The 23,266-nt window shown below is 40.0% G+C and overlaps 1 protein-coding gene across 1 annotated transcript in view; it reads right to left on the bottom strand.

Moving 5' to 3' along the window:
• LOC148068716 (FERM, ARHGEF and pleckstrin domain-containing protein 1-like) overlaps nucleotides 1–23,266 on the bottom strand; it is a 48,571-nt gene that overhangs the window by 5,688 nt on the left and 19,617 nt on the right. The window contains exons 3-22 of the mRNA XM_087804135.1: nucleotides 12,850–12,954; nucleotides 12,735–12,777; nucleotides 12,572–12,650; nucleotides 11,897–11,994; nucleotides 11,431–11,545; nucleotides 10,067–10,214; nucleotides 9,903–9,998; nucleotides 9,679–9,842; nucleotides 9,546–9,614; nucleotides 9,383–9,476; nucleotides 8,278–8,464; nucleotides 4,608–4,789; nucleotides 4,248–4,337; nucleotides 3,310–3,443; nucleotides 2,046–2,127; nucleotides 1,750–1,987; nucleotides 685–815; nucleotides 554–622; nucleotides 282–371; nucleotides 23–105 (exon numbers count right to left, since the gene is read on the bottom strand). Of these exons, the coding sequence (XP_087660261.1) occupies nucleotides 23–105; nucleotides 282–371; nucleotides 554–622; nucleotides 685–815; nucleotides 1,750–1,987; nucleotides 2,046–2,127; nucleotides 3,310–3,443; nucleotides 4,248–4,337; nucleotides 4,608–4,789; nucleotides 8,278–8,464; nucleotides 9,383–9,476; nucleotides 9,546–9,614; nucleotides 9,679–9,842; nucleotides 9,903–9,998; nucleotides 10,067–10,214; nucleotides 11,431–11,545; nucleotides 11,897–11,994; nucleotides 12,572–12,650; nucleotides 12,735–12,777; nucleotides 12,850–12,954 (2,297 nt within the window). The remainder of the gene's footprint in view (nucleotides 1–22; nucleotides 106–281; nucleotides 372–553; nucleotides 623–684; nucleotides 816–1,749; nucleotides 1,988–2,045; nucleotides 2,128–3,309; nucleotides 3,444–4,247; nucleotides 4,338–4,607; nucleotides 4,790–8,277; nucleotides 8,465–9,382; nucleotides 9,477–9,545; nucleotides 9,615–9,678; nucleotides 9,843–9,902; nucleotides 9,999–10,066; nucleotides 10,215–11,430; nucleotides 11,546–11,896; nucleotides 11,995–12,571; nucleotides 12,651–12,734; nucleotides 12,778–12,849; nucleotides 12,955–23,266) is intronic.

Below are 23,266 nucleotides of genomic sequence, written 5' to 3' on the forward strand. Positions count from 1 at the left end.
TCTTGTGTGCACCATCACTGACCTGGCTGCCACCACCACTGACTGTTGTTTCCCCACCATGGTGAAGGCATGAGGGACCCCCCACTCATCCTCGCTCTCCCTGATCTGTTAGACACAGGAAAGGCATTAGAGAGCAGCGGAATCTGGGACAGCTGCAACCGAAATAGACAGAAGAAGTGAGATCCACGTATGAAATATTAAGTTGTTTTCCCCACGAGCGGGCGATGAAAGATCCAACACGGACGCTAATGACAGACCTGCGTGAGCGAGGGTTCTCTTACCGTCATGCCGTGGAGCGACAGCTGGCCGTGAACTTTGAACTGATTGGTGCCCGTCATCCCTCGACTTGTGTAGAGGATCACGTCGTTGAACTGTTGCCAAAGAGAAGAAGAGAGTCACGACTTAGACATGGAAGCTTGTCCTTTAGAAGAGATTCAGAGTAGAACCACAGATCCTCCTCATTGAGAAGATTGTGTGAGGAGTCCCAGGACACGGGAGGTTCATTTTTTTTTATAACTTCTACAGACTATTTTCTTGTGACAAAGGCAGTTACCAAGAAAAACATCCGTTGCTGGAGACCCTTCCCGGACAGTTTGCTGAGGCAGCCGAACCTGACAAACTCCTGCAGACACACACTCACTCATTAGTAACAACTCTGTATTCACTGAGAAGTTCATGAGTTACCCGTTGAGGAACGACGAGGTTGTCCACACCGATCAAATCCTTCTTGAGTTCCAGGAGTTTCTGGAAGTTCTCCATCTTGACGGTGCTTCCCTGCAGCTGCTCCACCACCTCGGACACGTCTGCCAGCGCAGCTAAGACCAGGCAGACATTGTTGAGTACTTAATAACATGACTTAAGGGTACTAGTAAGTAAGTAAGTAAGTAAGTCATTTTTATTTGTATGGTGCTTTTCCAGACCAGGGTCACAAAGCACTTAAACAATCAAAACAATATTCAATAAAGTATGTACTTTAAAGGTCAAGATAAAACGGATAACACAACAGGAGTTCCAGAAAAAGTTCAAGGAAAAGCCTGAACAAATAGAAACGTCTTAAGGTGTTTCTTAAAGGAGTCAGTAGATCCATCAAGCGCAAAGAGAGAGGAAGATCGTTCCAAAGCTTAGGAGCAACAGCCTGGAAGGATTTCTCTCCTCTGGTCCTGAACCGTGTGCGAGGAACCATAAGTAGATTCTGATCCACAGACCTCAGAGCCCGAGCTGGGGTGTAAGGCTGGATCAGATCAGTGATGTAAGGAGGAGCCGGACCATGAATAGCTCTGAAAGCAAGAACCAGAATTTTAAAGTTGATCCTGAAAGAAACTGGAAGCCAGTGAAGAGTTTTAAGGATCGGAGAAATGTGAGTTCTTCTACTTGAGCGGGTCAGAATTCTCGCTGCAGAGTTCTGAATCAACTGCAGACGAGACAGATCCTTCTTGTTAAGACATGAAAATAAACTGTTACAATAGTCCAGACGAGAAGAAACAAACGCATGGATTACAAGCTCCAGATCATGTTCCGACAACGTTTTCCTAAGTTTAGAGATTTTTCTCAGTTGAAGGAAACAGTTTCTGGTCAGTTTTCTGCAGTGTTAAACAAGAGACAGGTCTTTAACAAATACAACACCCAGGTTTCTCAGGCTCAGTTTGACAGACTGATCTAAGTCACCCAAGTACTGACTCAACCCTGGAACCTTATCATCAGGATCAATCATACTTATACATATAATTACATTACATATACTAGTCATACCTCTGCAGTCTCTGAAGTCCACGTGCGTCGCTGTGTAGTGTTTGCACAGTCGCTCCAGAATCTGCTTGTAGTGGATCAGCCTGTGCAGCGGCCGCAGGATGAAGACGTTGAACGGGATGTAACAGACTTTCTGGAGCTCAAAGTCCTTGCAAAGAGTCTCCAGCTTGCGGGACGCTCGGCAGGCCTTCTCCAGCTCCACCAGAATCTCACACTGCTTATGCAGGTCGGTGGTCAGCGGCTGTGAAGAGAAGTGGAAGAACATTAGAGCAGGTTTCAATCGTGTCGAGAGTTCTTACTTTCAGATCTTGAAGGTTCTTCAGCAGCACATCTCCGATACGCTGGTAGTCTCCTTTGATGTGAGCGTTGGAACGTCCCTCCCTGAAAACCAATATCAAATCAACTGAAGTCAAAGAAACTCCCGACCCAACAACTTCACCCACGTCTGATGAGAGACATGTTTTGATTTTTTTTTAATTCTTTATTTTTTTTAAAGAAACAAGGGTCCAAAACAATTAATTTTTACCAAACAGATGATGTGGGTATGAAATCTTAATAAACTGTATCACATTATCTACTTAACATAAATCTACCTTGATTTTAAGTCAAATATCCACCTTTAATTTGTCAATATCATGGTAGTCACTTGTTTGTCCAATAATGACATCTGAAAACTTGAGAAAAATATTAAGTAAAAAATACAATAAAAGCATCTAAATCTTCCCAAACTATTTTGGATTTTGGGAAGACAAAAAATTCTTGTTTGAATAACAATATAAAAGAAAAAGGTCCATCTTGAACTTGTTCTGAATTTAATTGGAAACTCATATCAAAGTAAGCATGACTTTAGTTCTCAAATATATATATATATATATAAATATGTAACTAAACTATTATTATATATACACAATAAAAAAATACTTGACAAATGAGAAGAAAATCAATCTGAAATAATAAGTTTTAAAAACATCCAGCAGGTGTCTCTCCTGAGCATAATTTACTTAATCACTGAGACTAGACTTACAGTGTCAGAAAATAATCTTTTTTTAACAAAAATTAAGTCACATTGTCGAAGCTTGATGGATCTGCCAATTTATAAACTCAACTCCAGCAACTTAAAGAGTTCAAATGTGATGTGTGTTTGTGATTGATTCCACCAGACTCCACTTACTAAATAAAAATAACTGAGCGCCTGTAGCTGAGTTATGACAGATTTTATGCATCACTGTCAGTGTAGGAGTCTCTGCGATAAATCTCAACATCATTAAGAAACCCACAGGCAGGAAAAGAGCGGTTGGGATGCGGCATGACAGTTGCCATGGAGACAATACGGCCCGAGGTCATCAGGATGGGATGGGGTTTCCCCCTTGAAAGGAAAATAATTAAAGCGCAAAGAAGAAGCAGGCGCACAACACCCACACTATCATCTTTCTGATGGAGGAAAATTCAGAATAGTCATTTTGTGTTACAGTCTAAGACACAAAGAGGTCTGGTGGGGTTGAAATATGCTTTTATTCATTAACCCTGATGGAACACCAGCACATGTTGAGGTCAGAAACTCACCACAGAGCCAGACGCTGCTCCACATCCCTGAGAAATCCTGTGTGGAACTTGTGAAGAGGCTCAAACGTGGAGGCGACGGCGTTCCTCAGAGAGTCGGGAGTAGCTTCATCCTGCCCTACGGCGCTCTGGAAGGACTAAGATCACAAAAAAGAGGATTGAGATCAAAGGTCATCTAGTGTCCATATTAAGCATACCATGAGCGACAGGAACTGTCTGAGGGACACTGGACACCTGATGGCTGCATTTTTGTGGATTATCCCTCAACATAATAGGTTCTGCGAACCGACAGACTTGAGCAGACCTGGGACCGTTTTACTGTATTTTTGTGGCCCAGTATGTCGTAGATATGCTGTATACATACATTTAAAAAGTCAAATATTGATATTAATTAAATATGAATTAATATAAATAAAAATATAACAGCTCAAGATAAGTTTTATGGTAACTTTATTTAATTTGGCTTTAAATATTTGACATCATAATGCCCTCACAGGTTATTTTTTTTGGCCACTAAAGGGTTTCTGCTTATAATGTTGACCCCTACATTTTCATTTAGAGAACCTTATGAGGAGCAACAACTTTAATTGACACTGACAAATACTACATTTATCCATTAGGCTTTAAAAGTAGACCATGGGGTCTCGTAAAGAGGTTGTGGCAGAGGCAGTGGTGGGAAAAGAACGAGGGCATGAGCTAACCCAAATATTCATGAGATGTTCAAAAGACTGAGAATTAGTGGATCTGATGTAGCCCAGTTTTAAAACTGCATTTTTAATGAGCAGCAATAGTATTCTGAACGAGTGTGGAAGTGAGCTTGTTCTTCACCTCTGAACAAAAAAGATGAATGTGTTCCAGAGAACAGGGCTTAATAAAAGACATGATCGCTTCAATAACTCAGAAGTCAGAAGTATTCAGGTGAAACTCTGACACATTCTTACCACCGTCACCACCTCCAGGTCCTTCACGTACGTCCGCTCCGTGGTCAGGAGCTCCTTGGCGATGAAGTAGGCTCGATCAGTGGGAAATCTCTGCACAGAGCACATGAACACGTTATTTAATCGAAATATGTGTAACGCAGCTGTCGCACAGACAGTTATGTTCTCTTTCATTCATTATGAAAGTTTCATCAGGGATTTCCCGAAATGTTGTCAAAGTTTCGACCAAGCTTTGGGAATCCCCTCTGACATTCCCAAGACAGTCGCACTATGAATACAGTTTGACTATCAAGTAGCAGGGCTTAAACATACATCTAGCATCTGTGAGTACTTGAAAGCCAATGTGAGAAGAGTGTCTACTACCTTCCTCCTGACATCATCTTCATCGTCGGTGCGAACACTGCAGGCGTCATTCAGGAGCGGGCTGGTGAGCGGGGACGGTTGTTGGCCATTTGGACTGTGGGGGACGATATCCAGCGACTTCTGTCCGTTCACTAGAGCGTGCGGTGGCACAGAGGACATGTAGGGACTGCTGGACACCACAGCTGCTGCACACGGGGAGAGAAAAAAAAAATCAAAGGTCAGTGTCAAATACATGTCCAGACTCCTCTGACCGGCTCAAACATCGATCGATACACAAACTGAGACAGCTCTGTCTGTGTCACTGACAAAGATCACTTACTATGCATCAGCAGAGACATGCCCACGTCTCACGGCTGTCCTTTGACGGCTCAGCACAAACATGCAGTTATGACATGCAGGGCAGACAACAGAAGGAGGATGAAGAGAGGAAGCCAGGTGAACTTGCAAAGCAGATTTAAGGTTTATTAAATCTAGAGTTACAGACGACTGAAACAAGAGCAGCAAGACAGAGATCAGACGACACACTGACATCATGCAGGCAAATGAACAAAGACGACAACTAGGAAAGCTTTTGATTTGCTGATTAAAGTCAATCAACTTGATTCAAGGTGACACAGTGAGCAGCTTCTGTCATTGAAAATTACAAGTGTCATGATCATGTGACATATAAAGAATTACAGTACATGGAGAGCATGCAGTACCATCATGGAGGAGACAGGAGCGTGCAGTTTACAACAGTAAAACTGAACCTGCAGTGATCCAGCTAATCCATTGTGGGGCTAATTATGTTAGGTTAGCAGACAATAATCTGTTGTTTCTCCATCAATAAGTCAATCTGTGGCTTCTTGCTGATCTGGTGTTGATGCAAGAAAACAATGAAATAGCTGAGGTGACAGGTGAGCCCAGAAAAAAAGGGATTTACCCTTAAAGGTGGAGTAGTTGATCTGCTAAAGCTGCATTTTCTATGTAAAGTCCAGCCTCCACTGTGGACTTAGAATGTAAAGTACACATTAAAAACACATTACTTTAAGTTAAGCTCTTGGTTCTTTTAGGTTTTTGTGTTTGTGTTGAGGCAGTAAAGCTGATACGCATCTATAATTAATCTATATGTTATCACTGAGCGTGTGATACTGGCCACACACCATATTAAATCAGCTCAGCGCGACTCAAGCAAGGGGAGATTTGCTAGGGGTCGTATAGTCAACAGCTAGTGTACCCACGACCTGACCTCCAATAACTGGAAGAAAATGGATGGACACCTGAATGTTGAACTATTTCAGTTTCTTTTGAGTCAGGAAAATAATATGACATGCAGAAGAACTTTTTTAAAATTTGTTCTGAAACAAACACAATCAGACACAGGTTTTTTTAGCAGTCTTAGGCAAAACCAACTCTTTCGTTTGTCCACCTTCACTAAACACACAAATGACTTTACTTTAACATTGGTCTGACTCTCATTGGACGGCTCTATATAATTGTTGACATCCATAATCTCTTTTCCTTATCTTATCTTGAACACTAGAATCTTCATGTCACCATATTGACGTGAAAAGGAATCCATTTTTTGAGCCAATCATCCTGGGGCGGGGCATATTAAATGTACTCTTTCTAACAATTATGTTCATAGGAGATTTTAACTTCTAGCTGGATCACTGCAGGCAGAAGAACTTGTTACTCCGGAAGTAATTGTTTGACAAGTACAACCATACAGACAGGAAACATGGAAAAAAGAAAAGTACATAAAGAAACACAAACAAAGATATTTACACATGAATACGTGCAAAAGAAAGAAAAACAGAGACAGAAAAAAAGAAAGTGCAGTTTTCATTTACATCAAATGTTGAAGTTGATAAACACAGAAGAAAGTCCCTCACCTACTAACTTAAATCTCACCATTTATGTGAATAAAGAGACAAAACAAAACACATTCCACAACAATACGACTCACAGAAACAACTGCCTCTAATGACATGAGTTGATGTATGACCAGCACTTTCAAATCAGTACGCAAGTACAGGAGTTTCTGAGATATTCCCTCATTTTAAGGCATTTATGAACATGTGAAAATATAAATATTGCAAAAATGTTCTCTCAAGTCAACCTGTTTTAACGTATTTACACATTCACAAGATGAAAATGTACCTTGTGTGGAAGCTCATTAAAAGAGAATATGAATATTATTTTGAAATTGTGCCTAAAACATGACTACAGGTTTGATGAAGATTCATCTAAGGTCCAGTGGTCTGCTGTTTGACCTCAATTAATAAAAGGTCAGTAAGATATGTATTGTATCTGTGTGTTAACTTATGACGTACGGTTCCTCTGAAAAAATAAATTCCAACCTCATGATTCGTTTACAAATTGACAGCTTCTTAATGAGTATCTGTGAACGGCTGATCTTAAAACGGAGCTCTATCTGTGGGTGATTTAAAGTTAGTGGAAAACCAAGATGGCTGATCAAAAAGACAGAATTTTAGCTTTATCTAATGTGCAAAGAAGGAATTTTGACTCCTCTATGAGTCCACCAGATCCTTCAACTGTCAGCTCACTGTCAGATTAATTCTTCTTGATATGTCGGCGTAAAATCTTGGCTCGAATACTTTTTGACCTTCCCCCTAATTTCATGAAGGGAGTTGGTACAAAAAGTTGATGCCTGCCCCTGCAGCCATACTGTAGCGCAACAGTTTGCAACCTCTCTTTCCCTCAAATGTAATTCTGTCATGTCCACCCTCAACTAGTTTGGCACATTGTAGATTTTCTGATGGCTTTCAACAGTTGAAAGTCTGACCACAGTCTTCGTCACTAAAAGTGTGGTTTACGTCTTCATCTGCTTCGTCCTCCAACTGGAGGCTGCCGAATGAAAACTTGCTTCTGGGTATCTTCGAGGAAGACTTAAGCTCGGCCGGATGATCGGGCCCGAGGGAGCTGCTACAGTTGGGCCTGCTGGTCTCTACCTCGGACTCACTGGACTCTGTGCCACTCGTGGTGATGCCGTCGTTCATTACGACTCCGGCTTGCCCCGAGCGTTTCTTCCCCGAGGCGGCTCTGCTCCTGCCCGGGGCAGAGAGACCGTTGGCCATCATGCGCCTTTCCAGCGCGGCCATACGTTCAGCCCGGGACAGCACCGGGCGAGAGTCGTGTCCGGGATCTAAGTCGTAATGCTGTTTCATTCTGTGCAGCTTCTGTAACTTGTGCGAGCGACTCGGTGCCGGAGAGGACCGACCCTCGTCTGGGAGAGGCAGATTGGAGCTGAAGCCATTCTGCTCAGCATGATTGTACAACACTGGCTGATGGTATGTGTTCATCTCAGGGCCAGGTGAGCCCATCAAATGCATCATGGGAGCTAGGCTAGGAGTTTCTCTGCTATACATGTTAGCATCGGCCATCATGCCCTGCTGAGACCTTCGACTGGACGCATCTATCTCATGGCTAATGGTGTTATACATTCTCGACGGCTCCCTGAGTGGCCCTCGACCCATTAAGTTCTCCTGGTGGACATATTTAGGGCCATTCAGGCTCCCGTAACCAGACTGATACTGTAGAACAGACTCTTCTCTGAAGCCATGACCGGGCCTTCGAGGCAGATCCTTGTCGTAGTCACTTCCTACGTCTCTGTAATCAACATGAGTGATAGAAGAGCTGCTGCTGTGAGCGGCCCGCGAGGATGAACCTGTGGTCAGATGTTCCGGCCGCGTGGAGCCTCTCAGGTCTTCTGATCCTGCTCTGTCCTCGTGGCCGTTTCTCTGGGGAGGGGGGCTCAGCCTCCGCGACAGGTTCTGATCTTCCGAGCTCACAAGCGCCGACTCCGTCCAATGGTGCCTCGAAGGAGAGTCGACTCTGCTCCCGGGAACTCCACTCTGAGGTCAAAGAGAAAATTAGAGATTTGGTTAAACTTGGTCAAAGAGAGCCGATTCTGTTCATTTCAGGAGCTTTTAAAAATACCAAAATGTATTTAAAAGGATCTAAATAATAATAATAAAATGTATTATTTGTTGCGCCCTTTACATCTCAAAGGACTTCACGGTAAAAGAAAATAAATCAAAATAGAACCAAGATATTGGTTAAAACAATAAAACATCTCATTAAACATAATTACAAGCAGTTTTTATTACATGATATGAAAGTCTAAAGGGTAAAACAGATTAGAAATTTGAATAAAATTTTTTTTTTGCCTGCTACAAATTATTTTTAGGCCAATTTAAATTGAACGCTATACTAGCTAGTGGGTAAAAGTGACAGTTGCAATAATTATGAGATGATTTTGTTTAATTACTCTTATAAAAAAGGTGACACCTGGGTTAGAATCCAAAAGCTAATATTTACGTTTGTGTGTCAGTGGCTCTAAGAGAATCCCTATTTATTTCCAAACCTTTTGAGTTTATGTTCCCACAGGCAGAAGAAGGTGACTGGTGACGTCACTGTCACATCATGTGAAGAGGTATTATACACATAACCAACTATTAAGATGTTGGAAGACCTCAAGTGACACACATTTTCTTTACATGTATCTTGTGTTACTACCAACTCACGATTTATCCGCAGATTATCAACTTTATTATCCCATTTTTTTAGATGGAATTAATCATTTTTTGTTTGTATTCAGTCCCTTGTTCTTGCTGTCAAAGTGTGCACAAAAAAGTTTTAGTTCCTGAAAGGATTTCGTTTTTTTGAATAGTAGTGTTAATAAAGTTGTGATCCTGTCAAGACAACACAATTAAACACGTTTATAAAAAGCTACCAAACTATCACAGGCGTAGTGCAACACGAAAACTCACCTTTGTTGTCACTTCCTGGTGATGAGGTGATGGTAAAGGCGATAGTCGTACATTCTGCTGTATCCGACTGCTGAGTTGAACCCGACTGTGTTTCCTAGAACACGAGATAACAATGAGGTTCAACACATCAGTTAAAGACTAGGTCAGGGCTTTTTTCTCCTACCTATCAAACGGGATTTTCTTAAACTCTGACTCCTTCACATAGTCGATGACTTGTTTCTGTGTGCGGCCGCTGCAGGGACGAGGGAGAAGGTTATGACATCATCAGAAGCTACTCTGAGTGACTCTCTCTGTACCTGAATCTGAAAGATGAGCCACGTGTGAAGAGGACCGGCTTAGGTTTGGGTTTAGGCTCCTCAAAAAGGCGAAAGAAGGCGTGATACTCCACGCAGATCTTCCAGAAGATTTTACAACAGTCCCTGCTGGCCATCAGGAACTCCAGAGTGTCTTGATAGGAGCTCTGTGGAGCACCACAGATTTACACCCAGAGGTTTGGTCAAAACTCTCCGCTACTACTTACGTTTAAATCAGGCCTCAGCTTGATGAGAAATCGTTTCCTCTTGAAGCTCAGTTTTCGTACTTTTGACCAGTTGAAGGCGTTTATCCGTGTGTGTCCCTGCACGGAAAACAGATTTGTTGAAGACTCTCACTGCTGACTTCAGGTCACACGTCGGTTTGACTCACCTGAAGGACCAAGACCCCGGTGTGGGCCACCGCCAGACTAAGCTTGGAGCCTTCCCTGTCCTTCGCAGGATGCAGCCGAATCCCGTACATCTCAAGCCTACGTGCAACTTCTAGTAAGTGGTAGTCCGACTCTGCTGGTGTTTGGCCTCTGACATGAGAGTGAGACATAAAGTAATTTAACCTTCAATAACTTAGTGATTATTGAATTAGAAAATTAGTCAGAAAGATATTTCATTTAAGGTTCTTTGGAGAGAATTGTGTCCCTTATTGGGGTCACAGAGTCTGTATCCTATCCCAGCTATATAGGGAGAGAGGCAGGGGACAACCTTTGCAGGGAACGAAAGAGCTAAAGAAGTATTAACGCAATTTAGAGTGTCCAACTGACTATGTTTTTCGACAGGAGTGCCTGGTGCAAACCAATGTACATACAAACTCCACAGAGAAAGGGCAAATGCTGCCTCAAGCTGAAAGCAAACCAGCAACCTTCTTTTGGCATCAGAGTTAACACATTTTTCAGTCTCTAGCTAAACTATTCATAAAACGACATACGTTAAACATGCATGAATGTTTCAAGTTCTACCACAGCACCTAAAAACACCTGGACACTGACTTGTCAACAAGTGATTAATGAAAGGCGAGGAGTGAAAGTTTCTTTTTGTAAACATGTCAAATAGTTCAAATTCATTGGAAAAAATGTACATAGTGCAAATTGCACTTTTTATACATGTCTGTACCATGTTATAAATTTGAAAATACCTTCTTTTTTTAAATGAAAACCATAATTACACTTTTAAAAACTTCACTGATGTTGAATAACTTCAGATATTTAAAATTTCAATTAACTGTTTTGCATCTAAAACAATGATACAGACATAAAATAAAATAAAAAGCAAAGAAGGCCTGTTTTTATCTTTTAAAAAGTGCTTTAACCCTGCAGCTTCTTCTTCCACTAATGAGGGAAATCTCAAATCTCCCTTCAGAGCTGTTTAGAAGGCCGTGACAGAGTGAATAACTTTCTCCTCTTATCACTGGCGCGTTAACCTGTTTCCTGTGTGTGACGATTAATAAGAGCGGGGCACTGCCAGCCGAGCTGCACTTTGAGTTATCAGTTTTTACTTCCTTCAGGGACGAGCCATGTGGGAGGGAGGGTTTGTGTGGAAGCAGCCGTGTCTAATTGAGCTGCTTTTATGTTTTAGCCACCCAAGTGTCCAGCTCTGGCACACACCAGCTAGAACAAGAGTTAGCAAAGCTTTACTTTATCTGTAGACTTGCATGTCCTTGTGACATTTGTAAGTCAATATTCAAAAATGTTCAAACCAAACTGGATGTAACTGGAGTAAAATGTCTTGTTGAGGTGAGCTTACGTATGGTTCGAGTGAAACTCCATGATCTTGTCGATCAGTGGCATTTGCTCAGGGATGTAGTTGTTGTTGAGAAGGTGTGACCGGCAGTGACTCCCTTCGAAGTCCCCGATCTCGGCTGAAAAAGTTTGAAGAGAAAGTCAATAGAGCCGTAGTGAGTCGTAGTGAGTCGTAGTGAGTCGTAGTGAGTCGTAGTGAGTCGTAGTGAGTCGTAGTGAGTCGTAGTGAATCGTGTTGTCTTCCTCTAAACATATATTACGGCAAATATTACTACAGTCCTTCTTATTTTGGATTTTTTTTTTTTTTAAAAAACACTTTTTTTCTCTTACTTATTACATCATACTTAAAAAAAATACAATCTAGAAAAATGAAGACTTAAGGAGAGCTTCTTTGAAAAGGCAAAGGTCAACTTATGAGCCTATTTGTTATCTTTCATTTACTTTGATGAATCCAGAGTACAAATACTTACATTGCATAATGTGTGACACCATCAGCGCCGCACTGCTGTCGTTGCATATGAGTCGACCTAAGGAGAGATCTTGCTTGACCTGCAGCGCGAACAGGTACCTGGACAAGACGTTGAGATGTTATTAGCGGTCGCACTTAAAATCTTGACAATGAGACGAATAAAATGAACACATTTGCTTTGGAAGATATATCTTGACCTTTAAAGTATATATTTTAGTGAGTATTGTTTTGATTGTTTAAGCACTTTGTGACCCTGGTCTGGAAAAGCAAATTACTTACTTACTTAATTACATTTGAGTAGAAAGACAAGTCATAATAATCATGTTAACTATATGTTATTTTTCCTTAAATGCTAATGAAACTGAGATGAACAGGTATCATCAGTCGTTGTTGTATATATTTATAAAACATTAAAGTTTTTGTTGTTCAAAATTCAGTATATTTTACAGTTAAAAAAAAGACTAAATGTTGTTCAGCTTTATTGCTAAGTAGCATGCTAGTGCGCTACAGATGCTAATATTTATCTAGAGCTTTATTGTTTTGGTAAAACATTTTTAATTTAAACTGTCAGCTAGAACAGCTGAAACCATGTTTATACGATACAGGTTTTCAGAAATGTTTCATCAGTATTAATCATTTTTGCATTATAACAGCAGAAATAGCTACACTAGCTCACCTGGTTAGCTCCTCCAGTAGCTGAGCGTGATCAGGAGGAAAGAACTTCACAGCAAACCTCAGGGTTATGTTCTTCGGTCCTGATCATAAGACCACAGTGGTTGACGTGTTAATTAAAGAATGATAATAATGTTAGTTTACTAAAGTTAGATAGCAGCACTTACTTCGAAGCTGCTTTACAATGGGCTTGATATGGTCCAACCAAACCTGGGAGGTGGAAAAATAAATTAAATCTCTGCTTCTGATGCTTGACGTCTTCAAATCTGATTCTAAACTCACCATCATTTTCTTTTGGTTCTGGAACTCAAGACCAAAGTAATCTCCCTCGATGAGATTCAAGTGTGAACACACCAGGTCCAGCAGCATCTTCCCCGAGGCCTTTTGCTGAAACCAGAAAACATTTTAAAATACATTCCCACGATCATACTGTTAAATTAAAAAGTCTGATGACATTAGGAATACACTGCTGAATTTAAATCACGGATAAATGACAGGATTACTATCAAACTTTATGGACACCTGAGGGACTAGAAAATTGTTGCCACACAATCTGTTCTCTCGTCACTGCTACAGATGTTTGGATGGTGGAAAAAAAACCTTTAAGTAAATCTTAGATGAAAAAACAACAGCTTGGATAAACCTTTGTTTTTATCATATACTTCAACATTTTTTGATCAACAGCCCTTTGAATTTGTCTTTTTCCTTCACTTTTTTCACTTTGGTCATAAATAAACATATATTATGTCTCTATACTGTACTGGATTTATCTCTGTGGAGAGTTTCTACCTCGTTTACTCTGTTTTTTGCAAGCAAGTACCACAGAAATAGAAGTTTTAAATGCCCAGATTAGCTTTTATATTTAAGGTAAGGTAAGGTAGAACTTTGTTATTATTATTATTATTATTATTATTATTATTATTATTATTATTATTATTATTATTATTATTATTATTATTATTATTATTATTATTATTTATTTAATACAGATGAGATTTCAAGTTATACAATATATATATATAATTATCTGTTAGGACAGTAGTGCCCAATACCCTGTTTGGGAACCAATACCAGTCACTGAGACATGTAACCGAAAAAATATAATTATATAATTGTTGATTATAAATGTGTTATATTTTTAAAAAGAAGACTAAATTATCTCTAAAACATTATATCTAACATTAGCTAGTGACCCTTGACATGTCAAGATGTTTGTTTAAGTCAAGTTTACTCAAATAATAAGCCTGTAAACTATTAAAAATGAATAAATGGAAACAAAACCATCTTGCAATGAAACCAGTCTCAAGTTCTTGCTGCTGACTCAGCATTTCGGTGAGATGTATTTTCCATGTATTTTTATGAACTGGTGTTAGTTAACACTTGTGTTATCTCAGGGTCAAGGTGACCAGAACAATATATACCCATAACTATATTTGTTTTTAAATAAAATATTGATTCGGAAAGACAACTTCGTAGACTGAGACTGGTGTCTCCTCAGAGAGATTGAGATAGCAACATGATGTCAAAAAAAATGCTTGGTCAGGCAGACAGAGCAACATTTCTGTCTGGCTGCTTCCTCGTGACATGGGTTTGGTCCAGCGAGCGTGCGAGAGAAAGTCAATGTGTGTATTAGCCGCTCCCCCTGGTTCAGCAAATGAGCCAGAACTGTGTCTGAGAGCGTTTCAGGAAAAAGATCCTCTACTTTTGCAGAAAAGGCCTTGAGCTGCCAACAACCTGACTCTACGTTTTAACATGCCAAAAAAAAGGAGGATAAACCAAGTCAGCTTCTATTAAAGAGAGGAAGATTATGGCGAGCCAGATTAGTCAGATGGTTTACTATTCCGCACCAAAATCTGTAATCTTGCTCAAACAAACGCACGCCCGCCCTGCGCTTCCTGCGCTGAGTGCAGCCTCCACTGAGAACCAGCTGTTTCAACATGATGAGGGGGGAATACTCCGGGACTCTGGGGGATAAGAGCCCAAAATAAATACATTTATAAAACACACAAATTCACCGATTACACTTCTACTGTTGCACAGCAGAGCTTCGGCAACGTGGTGACGTGTAAATCATCCGTCACAGATGCAACCGAGGCTGATGGGAACTTGTTGTGTGATTAAACACAGCTGTTAGAGGTCAACACTTGACACAACAGCGCTGGTGACGGAGCTCAAGTCGAAGGCAACGTGACACCTCGACGTACACAAAGAAACCAGACAAATCACTATCTAGTCTAGATTGTCTGACTTCACTAGAGGACTGAGTCACTGGTGCTAACAGGGACAAATGATCGGTCGAAAAGATTTACTGAGAGTTTTCTGACACGGTAATAGGGAGAAACGAAGAACAAGCAGACGTACAACAAAACATCCATTTGATCCGGTTGTTTGATTCATATCTATTAAAATGTAATACATTTACTTTATTGTTTGAAAGCATAGCTATAATTTCCCAAGTGAACAACTTTTACTACACAGTTTGACTTTCTATTTCCATAAACCTGCTGCTGCAAAAGACACTGAATGAACCTTTTATTTTTCATGTTTTTACTCTTAGAATCACCGGCTCTACAGTAACCTTTTATGTTTGTAACAGAACAATGTGTGAGAGTTAGATAAACAATGTTATGTTTAATATCTAGAGACAGAGAGATAATTTAGTTCTCCTTTCATCACCTCGGCCAGAAATTAAACATTTAATTTACATGTACTTAGAGTAACATACTGACTCAATACAATAACAGTTTTGTGCTTATTCAATCAAGATCATAATTTAATTTTAAAACATGTTTTGCTTCAATAAATAATAAGAGAGAGGGGAACCAGAGAAATATTCAAGTCTTAAAGGCTTTAAATTTTTGTCTTTAAGAACGTTTCAAAATTAATAACAAGTTTCGGTGTGTATTGTGCAGAACTGCGGATTATAAAATACACAAGATAATTTGAGAATTATTCAGGTTTAAATCGTCTCAAATAATAGACTTTCTTCTTTTCTATAATGTGTAATAATACATTCAAGCTTAAGTCATATGTTTATCACCACAGCCCTTATAAACATCACCAGTGTAGTGAAGCTCAGAAAGACAAACTTTTTTATTGATTTCTTAAACGATCAAAACACTGATCAGACGCAAGTTTGACGGTAAAAACTCTTACAGACAGACAGAGTCTAGGTAACTACCAATAACCTTATTGAAAGTATCCGGTATTGAATATGACTTCAATAAAGAACTCAATTCCCTCAGATTTGTTTGTCCCTCTATTGTGTGCTTTGAAATGTTGCAGGGAAAGAAGACCCCGCTCAGGATTGGCAACTAAATGATTTTAAGAACACACTAAAATGATTTAATTCCTAAAAATGTTCGAGGAGCTACACCATGTGATGGCGGCTTATACATCTTTTGATCAGTGTTTCTGGTCAAAACAAGACACACACACATGCTTTGACGTAGACAAGGAGCCCAAATTGAGATGACAGCCACGTCTGCACACATGTCTCCTCCTGTTTCCACTTGAGGGTCTCACCGAGGCCTCGACCCTTGCCCCCTCCCACTTCTACTCTTGTTAGTAGACCGCTGTCACAGCAGAGAGGAACACGGGAAGGTCAGGACTAAGGAGAATTCCATTTCCCACCACTCTTGCCCCTTCAGGAGTATTTGGTATGGTCCAGTTCACCCACCAAAATCCAGGCAAAGCATACCAAAGATCTCCTTGGGGGGGAGGAGGGGGAGTAAAAATGGGGGATGACACGGGTGGGAGTCAGACTGCCAATGCCTCAAGGCTCCTGATAAGCAGGGGGAACAAAGAGATTCCAGTCTGGTCGAATGAAGTCAGGGAGTAGTGGTGAAGTTAATGATGGAATTAGAGCCTGAAGCTCAGTTGGGTTGATTTGGGTTTTAAAACTCACCCGTTTCTCTATCAGTTATTGCCAGCGTAAATACTTGAGAAAAGGAAGACATTTATATTTAAAAAAGGAAAACATTTATATTTAAATTAATAAATGAAAAACACAGCATAATGGGCATCTGGCAACACAAGCTGTGGATTCAATTGTAACTGTATCGAATCCTCTTCCTTGTTGCAACCATTATCTCAAGTTGTTTTCATTCATCACATTAAGATTCCATTCGTTCAAGCTGTCAAGAAGACTCTCGTGACTGAAGTGCAGCTTCTGCCGCACCAGAGGAATCAGTTCGCTCTAAACAAAATCCATCTTCTGATTTAGGACACCCAAAAGGAGAAGGCCTGAGAAAGACTTGAATAAAAGAGGAATAAGAAAGTAATTTATAATTTGAAAGGGTGGGTCGGTTCTCAAGTGAAGAGACGTTCTTCTCCACAGCAACAGCTCTTCCCTGGTCAGCAGACAGATTCTCCAGGGAACCTCCCCCTAGTTGCAAAGAGCACCTCACTATGGAGGTCAGGTATTTGGTGATCCCAACAAATTGAGATTGAATTTCTCTGGTGCTGTTGGTCTCTTTCCTTAGTCAACGACATCATCCGTCTTGTAGGAAGACACAATAGAGACCCGGTTTTTGAGACAATGACACCTTCTTAAACTGATATGGGAAAGTCTGCTTTGACACTCTCCTACACAATACATTGATGATAAAATGAGTGTTGAAAAGAACAAGGCCAAAGTCATTTTCATGTCCCACTAGATAATAAAACACTTTGAGATTCACCTCAATACTCATTTTTAGGTCCCAGACTACATCAAGCCAACCAAGAATATATCTGGCCATGATAATATTATGATATATAATAACTCTTACTAGTGATCGGTTGAAGAGTATGTGTGTTAAACTTAAACGGAAAAACAATGTCATTCAGAATATGCTTTCTTTTTCAGCCTTAAGTGTAGAGTTTAGCTCTTCTGTTATCGAAAACTCCAAACCATGGCTTATCTGACTTGAAAGTCCTGAAAGACATGGATCTAACAAAAACGGTTAAACTCATTAATGCTTCTTTGATCTGCTCCTTTGTAGAAGGATGATAAATCCCATGCTGCCGGGTTCGGGCTGATGTTCTCTGAGCCGCGGAGCTGTAACACCTAATTAACCCTTAATTTAACCTATCGATTCTGCACTTTTCCACACTTTGATACACTGAGGAGCTAATTCAGAAACCATGACACTAATGGTCGGGAAAGGGTTTTGTAGAAGAAGGAATGGGTCGGGATACCATGAAGGTTCTAACATAAATGCTAGCAACTGCACCAAAAAGCAAATAGTTTAGTGTTTATTTTTTTGTTTTTTTTCATTTTCCTATAAGAACATCTTAATATAACATTTTAAAATAATAATAATTACAAATTCCATTAATAGACATTTCAGACATGGCAGACGCAGGCATCACAATGTTTACAAAACCCTATTAACAATCATGCTTAGGCAAGACCCGCTTTTGGGTTGACTACCTGTTTTAATTAGGTCACCAGCACCTGCCTAGATACATTTTTAGTAACATTTTAGTCAATTAATACAATTAAAAAACAGTGTATTAGCGTTAGTGTGTAAGCAACACAGTTGTGAATTATTAACCATTGTTAGGTTTTTATTATCATTTTCAGCATGACTATGTTCCACTCTAAAATAGTGACCCAAGTTTACTCTAAACTACCCATATTACTAATTCTGAGCAAATAAACTTGTTTTAATATTGGTTGATATATGTTCTCTAGAGTGTTACATAAAATGTTCTATAGACATAGAAATAAACAAATCTACATACATATTAAAACAATCATTTATACAGTGGAGCTTGACAAAAGATACTTTTGAGAAAATTGCAGCAGTGTTTTATTGCACAGTGCAACAAATACTTCTCAGAATAAACCACATAAATTGAGTACATGGAATAAATGGGATTTGTGTTGTATAGTACAGATAGATAGTATATATCTATTAATTAGTTTTGTTTGACTATTACTTTTCACATATTTTCTATATATCTTAGGTTGAAGCTTCGGGGAGATGGACTCCATCCCAGCTACTCAGGGCAAGATGTGAGGGACACCCTGAGCAGGTCATCAGCCCATTACTGGGCACACAAATATACAAAAACCCAGTTAACAGAATCATGATCAGAGATTTTAAATGAAATATTGTGCTGTCTGGTGACACTTGTTTCACAGATTTCTGGATGACTTAAGATCCCTAACTTGAGGTGACACGCCCCTCCTCTGATTGACATTAATCCCCCGCGACCAAGTGGTGGGTTAGGGAGAAGAGCCAGCATGGGGTCGAGAATTTAAAGCGCTCAAATAGGGATTTGGGCGAGATGAAGGGAAAAAAAGGGCAAACTTTGGGGTAATTCCGGCGCTAGTATTTGCCCCTGTTGCCCTTTTCTTTTCTATCCATCCTGAAAATTAGCCCAGGACATGATTTAGTGTGTACTATTTATCCATGGGTGTGTGATCATTGTCTTTTGAGCGCTCGTCTAACTGAAGAACAGACTGTTGGGTAATCAGCGGCACTTCATTATTCCTCATGTTAAAATCAATATAGCAGCACAAGGTGCCCCCCCCCCCACCCCCCTGCACCTCCACTGCTATTGAATTCAGCGTACATTATTTTCATGGCTGTCCTCCCGGGGGTCACACAGTGCACACCTGTGACGAAACGATTCTGACAGCTGTAACGGCCCGATCATCACTTTTTCTTTGTCATTAATAAAAGAAACTCACAGTGGGGGGTCTTTATTTTTTTTAAGTGATTGTTGTACGTCCGACTAATGATAAGATTTCTCAAATTAAATCTTCAGAAGGACATGATTATGAGGGCGAAGTGAATGCACAGTCACACACTTGCGCGTGAGTTTGCAGGTAAATCAGTAGCAGCAGGTTCTCCTCCCTCCTCCTCGGCTCTCTTTGTCAGCTCTCCGCTGTAGCCGAGTCACCCTGGGAACCTCTGAGCGCATGACCTGAATCTCAATGAGTTTCAGCTGCCTGTGACCGCTCTCTCTTCTCCTCCCCTGTACAGTGCACATCACTCCACTGCATACTCTTGTTTGTACACAACATGTTAGTGGGTTTGCTTTTCAGATTACAGCGTCGCAGAGGAGTCCATGTTCAAAGAATACACTTGAAAGATAATCTTCATAGATGAGGGAACTTAACTGATTACCATTATAATTCAGTGTGAGTCACCTGGGCTTGTTTTATTGAAATGGATGTAGAATGGTTTAAAAACATATGATAAATATGATTATATTTTACTATATATGATTTATTTGAATTATTTACAACAGCATTTTTTGAAATGTATAACATGGTAAGAAGTCTAAACAGACACAAATAATCAAACTGAGGAATTTGAAACATTTCAAACACTTTCACTTCAGGGGTTTTATTATTTCATTACGATTGTTGACAAGTTGGTGTCTAGGTAACTTAGCTTCTGCTATTCATTTTATATTTTGTTGTTTAATGTTTTATGTGGTTTCACTACTGTGGTTCAATTTAGTCTCATTTTATTTGAACTCTCTGTTCCATCTTTACTATATAATCAAAGTTATATAAACGATAACATTTGATGCGATAAACTTGTTGCTTAACCATCTGTCATTGAACATGAATGGAGTCCCTCGCTCCTTCTTCACTCATACTGTAAAAACTAAAAGACAAAAAATTGAGGACCGTGAAATATCAAATGACCTCTGGTCTACACCCGCAGCCAGTTAAAGAAAATGTGAGAAATACACCAACAGATAGAAAATTAGTTTTCAGTATTTAGATATGAGGATCTTATTTTACATTCCCTGGCTAAATAATATAATTAATGTACAGAGAATCTCGCAACTTCTGACACAGTAGGTGAATCTGGCCTGTGTTTTTAAAGTAAGTATCTAGATTGGACCTCAATATTTATTTCTTAAAGGTTTTTTTGCAACAAAGCAGCAGCAAAATGAAAAATTCCATTAAACAAAAACATTTTTTCTCTCACCGGGCAGATGACAACAAAATATTTGCGCTAACATCTCAACACTGTGGATGAAATGATTGACTCGTGGAATAATCAACTAATAGCTCGGCCGGTCCGACAGTGACTGTAAATGATCTTGCGAGAGCCATTATCTCCTGTTGTATGATTTATCACGGGCTGAAAACACTGTCAGGTTTAATACAGACGCCGGTGAATAACAAGACAATACACGTGAGCTTCTACAGCGCAAGAGGAATCAATTACTCGCACAAACAAACGACTGAAGTCAAGGGCAGAACACAGTCAGACCTCAGATTGTTACATGTGTGCTTCGGTTGAAAGAGAAGTGTGCAGCAGCGAGATGCCTCTGAGCTGCTGAAGAAGGTATGGGGTGTTGCGTCTCCCTTGTGCATGTTCTTGCATTTACCCTTAATCTCCACCGGTAATAAATAATGACAGCAGCACATGCTGCTTTGCTGCTGAGGCCAATCAATCGGCCTCCTCGAGATTAGCCTTAAACTACTTAGTCCCTCAGAGGAGCAAATCCAGAGGCTTCCTGGCTTGTGATGTGCTGTGTGTTTGCTCAAACAATGAAACTTTGAGCACAGGAATCTCATCATAAAAAACTGGTCAGTGATATTAATGAATAAAAAGATGCATGAATAAAACATTGAGAGATCATAAGAAAGGTCTGCAGGGTCAGAGGTCATAGCTGCGGATTCTGAATCATGCCATCGCTCTTAGAAGAGTTAGAAGAAGAACTATCACTTATACTTTATTGAATATTGTTTTGATTGTTTAAGCGCTTTGTGACCCTGGTCTGGAAAAGCGCTATACAAATAAAAATTACTTAATTACTTACTTACTTACTTATTCTTGATGTTGAAACAGATTAAAAACGTATGTTTCAAATCAGCTCTTGATTGTCAGCAAATTAAAAATGTGAGTCAAAGTGTGACGGCAGCTGTTCAATCTTTGATGTGCTGCAACATCCGCAGAGAATATCTCAGACGGTCGTGATGTTCTGCACGCACTGAAGTCATGTTACAGTAACCATGAATCATGTTCGACGCCGAGTTCCATTTGAAGGTCACGGAGATTCGATGCTGCGGGAACTAGGTCAAGTTATGACACCATAAAGATCGTAACCCTAGTTCTAGTACTGGCTCGGTGACTGGTCAGTAGTCTTGAGGTGTAGTCAATTGAAATGCACATATGCAGCGTCTGGTTTAGGTTAAGGTTCATTTACAAACTCGCGGCTCTCAGGCCATTTGCGGACCACTTTTTACAAGTGCAGGCAGAGCAAGGGGAATAAATATCATCACACCAAATGTTATCTTTTTTAAACAGTATCTTTGATTAAATAGTTAAGATGGAAAACAAAACATTCAAAAACATTATATAAATCCTATTTAACCAATATATTTAGATTAAAATATTATTAAAAACTCCCCACTCTGCATTCTGTCTCCTCAAGTATTAACTTCTGGTGGCCAGTTGGGTTTTGGACCCCGACCCTCTTCTGGAAGCAGGCCTCAGTAAGAACTAGCAGTTCTTGTACTGTTTTGTGGTCTTGATCTAGTCCTGCTTACTGCAGTCTATGATCTTGTCTTATGGTCTTGTATCTGTCCCAATGCTCTCTTGTCTCCGTCTTTTGTCCTGTGTCTGTCATTTTGTTGTAGGTCTCAGACTCAGCTATCGATGGTCTCTGTCTTTTTCTTAGTAGTCTAACATCTCAGGCTTGTCTTAATCTCGTGGGTTATGGTCTCGGTCTTGCCTTGGTCTTGATGGTCTGTGGACTGGGTCTTCCCCTGATCTAGTGTCAAAAACACAAATCCACATCATATTGTCCATATACCTCATCGTTAACTTAATAAAGGTTATGTGTTGAAAACAGTTATATATAAGAGTTTTGTTTTTCTGTCTTGGTCTCAACTCTTTCTAGCCTCAGTACTGCATTGGTCTTGGCTGAGGTGGTCTAAAAGTTGACCTCAAGTCTAATGACATATAGTTTAGCATGATCGTCTCACAGCAAGAAGGTTGTAGGTTCGCTTCCCGGTCTGCTGTGAGGCAACTGTTTCTGTGGAGTTTGTATGTTCTCCATGTGTTGCGTGGGTTTACTCCGGTTTTCTCCAATAGTCCAAAATCATACAGAGGTTAATTGCGATCTTGGAGAAATTTTCCGTAGGTATAAGTGTGTGAATGGTTGGTCTTTGGTCATATGGGCCGAGGCCCCCATAGAAGAATAAGCAGAAATTAGTGAATGAAGTTATGGTGACTTGTGAAGAGGGAAGATGAATAGAGATGAATGAAACTGATCTTAAAGCTCCTCTGAAGGATTTCATGGTGTCCAAATTCTTATTCATACGGTACAATTTGATTAATTGATTCGATGTCTGATCTGACATTCCACTAAGTTTAAACACTCAAGCAGACCGACATGATTGTTTGGACTTAAAAAACAGGAAGGCTTTGTCACTGGAGACCAACAACCATCCAGTTGCAAAGACTAACAGGTGTTGCTTAATTTGACTTTCAAACTGAAGACTTGGGCCTGGAAAAATCCTGATGTGACAGATCGTGTCAATGCCAAAATAAAAAAGGGTCTTGACTTTAAAACAGTTCAAGAAAGTTTTTTTTTAATAAAAGCCCTTCCTGAGGCTGTTTGTACAATCCGCACCAATGGAAAGAAAAATAATTCTGTTTTTCCACCGTGGGATAAATCTGGACTCGGTCCACTCTCACATTTCAGGTCGGCCAGTGGATCGCAGCCACAA

Source organism: Callionymus lyra, chromosome 12 (genome assembly GCF_982586985.1).
Source record: "Callionymus lyra chromosome 12, fCalLyr1.hap1.1, whole genome shotgun sequence".
NCBI lineage: Eukaryota > Metazoa > Chordata > Actinopteri > Syngnathiformes > Callionymidae > Callionymus > Callionymus lyra.